The sequence below is a fragment of the Arachis stenosperma genome, chromosome 5 (genome assembly GCF_014773155.1).
Source record: "Arachis stenosperma cultivar V10309 chromosome 5, arast.V10309.gnm1.PFL2, whole genome shotgun sequence".
NCBI classification, from domain to species: Eukaryota; Viridiplantae; Streptophyta; class Magnoliopsida; order Fabales; family Fabaceae; genus Arachis; species Arachis stenosperma.
In genome coordinates, this window is record NC_080381.1 from 72,531,521 (window position 1) to 72,541,220 (window position 9,700).

Genomic DNA, 9,700 nt, shown 5'->3' on the forward strand with positions numbered 1-9,700 from the left:
AACGATGTAATCTATGTTCAGTGTCTTCAATCTCGTACCTTTTTCAAAAGTGATGTACAAAGAGATGTACCTAAAGGGTTAGATTGGTGTGTCCCCTTGTTTGGGTAGACTTTTAAATTCCTTTTTTACAACTCAAGCTTATCGAAAGTAGATTTGAATAAGATATCCACGTAGTTGTCCTGGTTTATCAAAATTCTGTGGAGGTTGGCGTTTGCTAGGATCATTGTTATCACCATGGGGTCGTCGTGTCCAGGTGTTATTCCTTCGGTGTCTTTTATGGTGAACGTGATGTAGGCAAGTCGGGTAGTTTATTTTCCTTTCCGACGTGGTATACCCCCTTGAGGTGCCTTTTCCGGGATGATTTTGACATGCCTTCTCCAGTAAAACCCTCATTGATCACGTGCACAGGCCACTTCGGGGTCTGAGGTGGACGTTCTTGTCGTCCTTCCTCTTCCTCCCTCATTCTCTTCTTTGGGTCGTCCGATTTGTTAGCCAGGTATCTGTCCAACCGATCTTTTCTGACAATCTTTTCTATGACATTCTTTAAGTCATAACATTCATTGGTGGAATGTTCATAGAGTTTGTGGTATTCACAATACTTCGTTCGACTTTCTCCTTTTTTGTGTTTGTTCGAACGCGGAGGAGAAAGCTTCTCTGTGTGGCATATCTCTCGATAGACGTTCACTAGCGATAGTATAAGAGCAGTGTAATTATGGTACTTCAGGGGCTTCTCGACATTTTGTTCTTCCTTCTTATTAGGTTCCTTATCTTTTTCGTGTGCTTGGTAGGGTAGATTTGACTGAGTCAGAGGTTCTCTGAGTCGGAAATTCTCATCTATATTGATGTATTTCTTTGCCTTTTCTTGAACTTCATTTAGAGAGACCGGATGTTTGTTGGATATTGACTGGGAGAATAGTCCTTCTTTGAGGCCGTTGACTAGTCTCATGATTACAGCTTCAGTGGGTAGGTTCTGGATTTTCAGGCATGCTTTGTTGAATATTTCCATGTAGTCACAGATGCTTTCCCCAACCTATTGTTTGATTCTTAGCAAGCTCGGTGCGTATCTCGGTTTATCCTTCTGGATGGAGAACTAGGAAACGAACTTCTGAGATAAGTCGTCAAAACTAGTTACCGACCTAGGAGGTAAGGTGTCGAACCACTTCATGGACACTTTAGTTAGAGTAGTCAGGAATGCTTTGCAGCGGGTAGCGTCTGAGGCGTCAACCAGGTACATTCTGCTTTGAAGTTGCTGAGATGGTGCCTAGAGTTGGTCATCCCGTCATAAAAGTCCATGTCGGAGGTTTTAAAGTTCCTGGGCACCTTGGCTAGCATGATTTCTTCGCAGAATGGGTCTTCTTGCCCCAGAGGGCTGTCTTCCCGATCTATCCAATTAGTTTGGTTTCAGAGATCAGTTTTCAACTTTTGGAGCATTTCTTCTAGCTCCTTTCGTCGTCTTACTTCTCTCCGTAGCTCTCATTCGGCCTCTCGCTGCCTTTCTACCTGGTTCTTGAGTTGTTCTAGTCGATTTCGTTGGCCTCGGATGAGACCTAATATCTTGACCGTCTGAGAGTGTTCTTTTTCCTCCAAGTGACGAACTTCCGAACAGATCTGCCTTGGTCGAGGATTAGCTGCTGGTCCTTCTCCTTGCGGGCATTGTGGTTGAGGAGGTGGCAGTATGATGGCGTTACCCCCAGGTTGGGGCTCAGCTTTAGATTCTGATGCCGTATGGCCATCTTTACGCTGGTTGTCCATCATTGTTGTGGGATGAATTCCAGGTCCCTGACAACGGTGCTAATATTTCGAGGGTTATCTGAAACGTTGATTTGAATCTGAACGTGAGGTCCAAATTCCTTAGTGTGGCAGCATCCGACCTCTTTGGTACTGAGGTGGCGCCTGTCCAAGTTTCTCGTGAGGAGGAGGATGTGGTACTTACAAGAGACTCTGATGCTTAAGTTAGAAAGGGTTTTAGGCAAATTTTTAGTAGATTAGAATGTGAATTATACCTGGGAGGTGCCAGTATATTTATAGTAGAGTATGTGACCTTCCTGGTAGGGAGTAGTTCTATCTTATATGATGGATAGCCGTTTCCTGTATCTTGGAAGTTTGTTGGAGGTTTATCTTTTGGGAGGAGATAGAGATTCAATTGAGGTTTCTAGAAGCGATGACCTGTTGCTTTAGACTGGTGGAACTAAGTTTTTTGTTGGGCCTGGCCTTATATTTGGGTCAGGTATGATAAACAAAAAGTAATGTAAAATTCTTTTTTCAAAAATTGATCTTTTAAGTTGAATACCATTTTTTCTTTAATGGCCTGTGTAAATTAAGTTCTGCCTTAGGATTAAAGGCGTCTTATTTAAGAGATGATAATGTTTTATTCTCCCAACAAAAGTATGCCTCGGAATTATTAGCTAAAGTAGGGATGTTATCAACAAATTCAATGCCAACACCCATAGTTTCATCGATAAAATTGCATTCTAATGATTTTGAGCCTTGTGAAAATTGAAAATTCACAATTATATAGATCTATAGTTGAAGCATTGCAATACTTGACAACCATCATCTAAATTTGGCATATTCAGTTAATAGAGTATTCATCCATAACCTAGTTAGTCAGCATTGAAAAGAAGTGAAAAGGATCTAAAGATTCTTTAAACAAGCTTTTGGCTTTTGCAAATGCAAATTGGGAAGGAGTAATGGAGGATCGAAAATTAATTATAGGCCATCGTATATATCTAAGAACCAAGCTTATCTCATGAAAGTGTCACAAACAAAGCAAAATTAGTAGAAGTAGTATAGTAAAGTAACATATTCTATATATCTTTACCAGAATCCGAAATAATCTCCATTCTGAAGCTGTTTGAAGAATTGAAGGTCTCTCAAAAGATGGTACTTATAACATATGGTGATAATCAGAATGTGTGTTTTTTAGTTGCAAATTTGATACTTCATAGTAAGTATACCAATATTTGGAACTTGATCATTATTTCTTTTTTGACGTGCTGTTGGTATATTTTATTACTTGAGAAATAATGGAGCATTTTAAATTTTATTATATTATTGATGAATTTAGAGATACAAAAATTTATATTAATAATTTAATTTAAATAATTTATTATTTATTTATTTAAAGTTATTAACCACGGTTAAATTATTGAATTTTTAAACTGGTTCTTCGACTAAATTCTGCTCTCAAAAACTTGGTTAACGCACTTATTTGCTCTTAGGGGGACTATTTAAAAAATTATTAAATGTACAAAAATATTAATTATTATATATTTATATATAAATACAAGTATTCTTTAATTTTTTTAATATATATTTTACATGAATGATTATATTTTATGCGTGCTTAGAATAATTATTTAAGAAAATGCAAGAAGTTAAATAAAGCGATTTATACAATTACAAGCTTTCGTTGAAAAAAAAAAATGTTCCCCTGGGAGAGGAATAATACATCTGACACGCGAGACGTTAGAAGATGAAATCACAATGTGCTATGCACCTTCGTTGGCATATCCAAAATAAAAGTTCCAGTCTCATACGCCATTATATATTTATATTCCACCTAGATCTAGATCTATTTTATCAACCAATGAGACTACGAGACGCCTATATATTGCTCTTTGAACCTTAACATATATTCATGTGTATATATATAATGTTTCATGGTAGTTTACCCACATCTAATGAACTCATCAACAGGGAAATTATCCAATCATAACAAGTTAATCACCATCAATTTGAAAACTAACTATATTTTAATACATATAACTTAGTATATATATATATATATATATATATATATATATATATATAACAAAGATCTATTCGTAATAATTAACCACCAATATAATTATATATAAATATATATAGTTTAATTAATTTTTAATATTAATTTATATTTTAATATATATTTTATATTAATAACTAATTTTAATAATTAATTTTAGTGTACATATAATATATTCTTAATTTGTGGTTCACAACAACCTTAATAATTAAGGGTGGCTATATATATTTCAATTAAGATCTCATTAATTATTAAATTATGTGAACTGCTCCTCCTAACTTATTAGTCGTGATCTAGATTACACTAATGTGCATGGATTACACCCAAGAAAATGTTCTAAATAATAGTTTAATCATGAAAGAATACTACCAAATGCAAGAAATGATTGAAAAATAAGTAGTAACAAGAACGCATTTTATTTGATCTCCTCCTTATAAGGATTAAGATATTAATTAGTTCAAATCCTGAAAATTATCTACAAATAATATTCAAAATGAATTTGGATTACGAAACTACTATCTAGCTGTTTAATTTCTTAACAAAGCATGTTCAATAGACATGGATTAAGGTACATGAAATTAAAGTGCACCATAGCCAGCTCGATCTCTCACAGGGACTTCATTTCTTGCACGAAACGAAAGAGTCAAGATAACTTAACTAGTTAACTTCGTTCTCTGGCCATGAAGCATGAATTTTAATGGACACCACACATTAATTCAATAAAACTTGACTTTAACATGATCACTAACAATTAAACTCCTTGCATTGCATTGCTTCCATATTTATGTTATGTTCTTATTTTACGTATCACATTAAGGTTAGTTCCTAACGTAACATTTTCTTCTCCCCTAATATATGGATGTGCTAGCCCTCATTGCCACGAAGACGCAGAGAGGAAAAATGAGGATAGAGACTTGAATATTCGAATATGCCATTATTTGTTCGGTGAGATAGGTGTCTTATAAAGTTGACCCCAAAATAAATATTCATTAAACTCTTAACTAACGAGAGAGGGCATAGATGTATGTACTAATGTATATTATTAGCATGTATATTCACAACCCTCTGAGTGTAATTAAAAATAAATAAATATATAATGGTAATATATAATATAATATATATAACAATGAAATAAAGTTGCATTGTGATTATTTAAACTCAACTGAAGGTATCTTGTTTCTAAAGATGATAGTAAAAAATTATTAATAACTAGTTTGACATACTTAATTAAAATGTTTAATATAATATATATATATCATCATTTTAGTTATCATCTTTAGAAGACATTTTTTTTTATCAGTAGTTACCTTAATTGAATTATCTGATAAAACAACTCCAACAACATACATTTTGTTTATATATATGAAAACAATGTTTATAAAATTAACAAATTTTATTAATTTTAGTTAATATTTAGCTAATTTTAAATATTAAAGACTACTAGATTCTAATAATATAAAAATAAAGGATTAGTTAAAAATATTAATTTATTATATTAATAAAAGTATTAGTCTTTAATATTTATTCATCTTTCTGTCTATGGTGAACTCTCTATATATATTTTGAGAGGAATAAAAGCAACCGACAATAAATGAAAAAAAATTTACATATTTAAAAATTTGAAAAATTTGTGAGAGAAAAAAAAAAGCTGATAATAAATAAAAATTACATATTTAAAATAAAATAATATTAGGAAATAATTTTTTTTCAGGTAACATCGATTATTTTTTTTAAATTATTTTTTATCTTAAATTTTAGACTCAATCTTAAATTATTATAACTATAATTTAAAAATTGGCTAATGTTGACGGACTAAAAGTTTACTTTTTTTTTTGAAAAATTATATATTTAAGATTTAAAAATTTATACATTTAAAATTCATGTTTTCTGGTTAGTAACTAACAATAAAACACAAAATTATTTTCTTTCTTTTTTTTTTTTTGTTTCAATTTTGTAATACAAGAAAGTGTTATTTTGGATTTTTAGTAGATTATTTTATAATGCAACAAGCGTTTGATGACACACGCAAGAATAGTTAGGTGAGATAAATGAATACAAGATGATGTAGTATACGATTCATCCAATTCGCATATTCCATCCATCATTATCATGTGACTTATAAGTTCAACATCATCAATACATTATAATAAGTTGCAAATTACTTTCACGTCTATAATCTATATATAAGTATATTAGCATATTACTATACAACACAAATTATTTGTCAATATCATCGATTGTTTCGTTTTGCTTTTAAAGTGCCAATCAATCAAAAATTCTCAAAATCTATCTCACATTTTTTAAGTTCCTTGAGAAACAAAGCTAGAGTTGGATAGATACAATTAAACATGAAATCCAACTTTTCCTTGTTGTTCAAGCTTTTGATATTGCAATACCTATCAGTTCTATGCCTCTCTCAGGATTTTGATTTCTTCTACTTTGTTCAGCAGGTAAATATATAATTCGTATTCATGAGTAGTTCTTCTAATCATGAACAATAATGTTGTATTTTAATTTTATTTTTACTTGAATTTTTCATTCTTATGATGAATAGCTTCATATTCATTTGAATTATTATTATTGTGAATTTTGCAGTGGCCAGGAGCATACTGTGACACCAAGCAGAGCTGCTGTTATCCGAAGACCGGGAAGCCGACGGCGGATTTCAGTATTCATGGACTCTGGCCTAACTACAAGGATGGTTCATGGCCCTCAAACTGTGATCCTGACAGTGTCTTTGATAAATCTCAGGTACTTGAATTAACATTTTTAATTTGAAAAAAGAATCAAAGAAATTAAAAGATGGTGATGATCATGGAAAGCAGAGGTCCTAAATACTACTATTTGTTTGATACTTATGTAGGAATAGAACAGCAAAACATGACTAATAATATATTATTATTGAAATTTGCTCTACCCATCCATGGCTAGGATCTCCAAGCTTTCTTCTCGTTCAAGATCCATGCAGGAAAATAGTTCTTACATATTAACAATTTTAATACGTAAATTTAAATACATTCACACACGTAAATATGGGTGTATTGTTTTTTTTTTTTTCATTTTTGATATAGTTCATTTATTAAATTTGGTATATATACACCTATTAAATCTAAGCACAAAAAGATAAATAAAATAAGAATGCATGAAATTACCGAATTATTACAACTAATTGATGTGTTGTAGATTGAATATTTAAACTTTTATATATAAATTCAGTATATAAAGAAAAATTTCCTTCATATAAAAATTGGTGGGTCTATAAGAAATATATTACATAATGTTAGGAAAATTCACTTTATTATCGTGATTGCATTGTAAAAAAAAAATAACATGTTAATCTTATTTATATACGAGACGTTACCTCTGTCCATATTGTTGTTGGTAGAGTCAAGATCAATTTTCAACAACCTCTTGATCACCGTACACAAACCGACAAAATATCTTAATTTTGTAATTTGATTTTTATTGCTCGTTGATATTCGTTCATCTAGCTGATGTTATAAATCTTAGTATTTTTTCTTTTTTCTTTTTTTTTTTAAATTTTCTCTCTCAAATAATCAGTTATAGATCTTAGCTATTGTTATTTGTTATACAGTTTTCCCAATTTATTATTGTTTTAGAATTAAACAAAATAAATTTGAGTTGTACACATCCCATCCTCCGTTTGTTGATACGTGCACACTTTAATAAAGAAATAAAAGTGTTAGGTTAATGCTAAATCATAACAAAAAGGATAAGGGAGCCAGAAATTAGGTTGAAAAGACCTACCCATGCCTTTCAGATAACAAGCAACAAGTAGTATCACCATGTATTTTGTCCAACATTATTATTTTCTCTAAATATTTTCTTTCTGCGTCCGAAATCATATCCAACTATCATCATGATTCCTGTCAAAATTTTCGTAATATGCTTTCTCAACCGTAATAGATGAAAAAAGAAAAAAAAAATCGGTAGGTATGTGAACACACATCTATTGTTTCATGCATATATAATATTAGTAAAATTACATAAATAACAACAAGACGTATCTTAAATAAAATAGTAGGTTTCACTTTTTATTACTAGTATGTAAAATGTAAAATGTACGTTACGTTAAAATTTTAAATACACTAATAATATACACATAACATAAATATTTCAAATTTCATCCAAATTGAACACACACACACACATATATATATATATATCTTAGGTTAAAAAAAGGCCATTGATCAATCACAATTCATAAGTTAAGCAAATATGCTTAAGTATTTGATTGGAATGATGATATTTGATGTAATATATAGGTGTCGGACTTGATAAGTAACATGGAGAAGAATTGGCCATCATTGAGTTGCCCAAGTAGCAATGGAATGAGGTTCTGGTCACATGAATGGGAGAAACATGGTACCTGCGCCGAATCTGAGCTTGATCAGCATGAATACTTTGAAACTGCTCTTAAATTGAAGCAGAAAGCCAACCTTCTTAAGGCCCTCAAGGATGCAGGTACCTACAATGCAACCTACAAATACAAATACAATACCCACAAATTCAACTTTATAAAATAGAAAATAATAAGATAAGATGATTCATTTTAGCTTCTCACTAATATAAAATATGATATATTTTAAATGAGTATATATATAAAAATAAGTGGCACAAATATTCTTCTTAAAAAATCTTAATTTTAGTTTTTAATGGAAACCTATATCTATAATTTTATAAATCTCAAAAAAATCAATATATTTTGATAATTAATTTTTATGAAATTATTTCTCCTAAAAATTTATATAAGTTTTTTTTATTTATTTTATGTTATTTTTTATTTTCTTTTAGGAGAACAACAAAGATTAAATTTTAGATCTTTTAAATCATAAAAATTTTAATATTAGTTAATGAAATTATTTATTTTTATAAATTTAAATTGATAAAAGAAGGCAGATGAATATTATATCTCTAACATTAATTAAAGTTATAAAACACGTGTATGTAATGTATAATGTTGTCTAAGTTAAGAATTGTTAAATATAATTTATCATTTTATCCTAATTAAATTAGCGAAAACATGTTATAGTGATTCAATGAAAATGTGTTGCAGGAATAGAACCAGATGATGAATTTTATAGCTTAGAGAGCATTTCAGATGCCATAAAAGAGGGAACAGGTTTTACTCCAGGAATTGAGTGTAACAAGGACTCGGCACATAACAGCCAACTCTACCAAGTTTACATGTGTGTGGACACTTCTGGTTCAGATCTCATTGAGTGTCCTCTACTTCCAAAGAGCAAATGTGGTTCACAAATTCAATTTCCAAAGTTTTAAAGAGAATTTAGTTTTTGAGCAGCTAGCTAGAACCTGCTTTAATTTAATTTGTATCTTGTATTTGATACTTGAAAGTCTTTATATTATTTTTAGCTTTCTTCCAAATAAAAGTGCAAGTGATGGATCGCCAATCTTCCTGTGAGGATTGTAAATGAGTTATTAGCTTGCTATTACATGTTCAAGAAGGAATTTAATGCTAATCTCGTTTATTTTAAATTTTAATCTAAAAACGGAATCATAGAATAGATCCGACGTGTCTAAAATAAGTTCAACTAATAATTTTGATGCCATTATTAGATATGTCATTTTTATGAATAATTTGATTAAACGAGAATCAACCAAAGTTTTAAAAGAAGAGTGCTGGTGAAATTTAATAAATATAAAACATTAATATATAAAATAAATAATAAAGATTTTTGAATAGATAATATTTTAAAATAACAAATGTAACCTTTTGTTTTTAAATAAATAAATATAAAACATATAAATATATAAAAATATAATTTTTTTATTTATTAAGTTCAATTATTATGCAGTAAAATTTTATAATATTAAAAAAATTATATTAAAGTATTATTCTTAAATTACAACATATAAAACACAAAATAATTA

General features: G+C 30.0%; 2 protein-coding genes across 2 annotated transcripts; one reads left to right on the forward strand and one right to left on the reverse strand.

Moving 5' to 3' along the window:
* Positions 1–274: 274 nt before the first annotated feature.
* Positions 275–1,006, reverse strand: LOC130980892 (uncharacterized). Its single transcript, XM_057904536.1, has one exon. The coding sequence runs from the start codon at positions 1,004–1,006 to the stop codon at positions 275–277; it is 732 nt and encodes a 243-aa protein (XP_057760519.1).
* Positions 1,007–5,998: 4,992 nt separating this feature from the next.
* Positions 5,999–9,304, forward strand: LOC130982117 (ribonuclease 3-like). The gene is made up of 4 exons (XM_057905984.1): positions 5,999–6,237; positions 6,383–6,538; positions 8,074–8,272; positions 8,865–9,304. The coding sequence occupies exons 1-4, from the start codon at positions 6,136–6,138 to the stop codon at positions 9,086–9,088; spliced, it is 681 nt and encodes a 226-aa protein (XP_057761967.1). The 5' UTR covers positions 5,999–6,135; the 3' UTR covers positions 9,089–9,304.
* Positions 9,305–9,700: the final 396 nt, after the last annotated feature.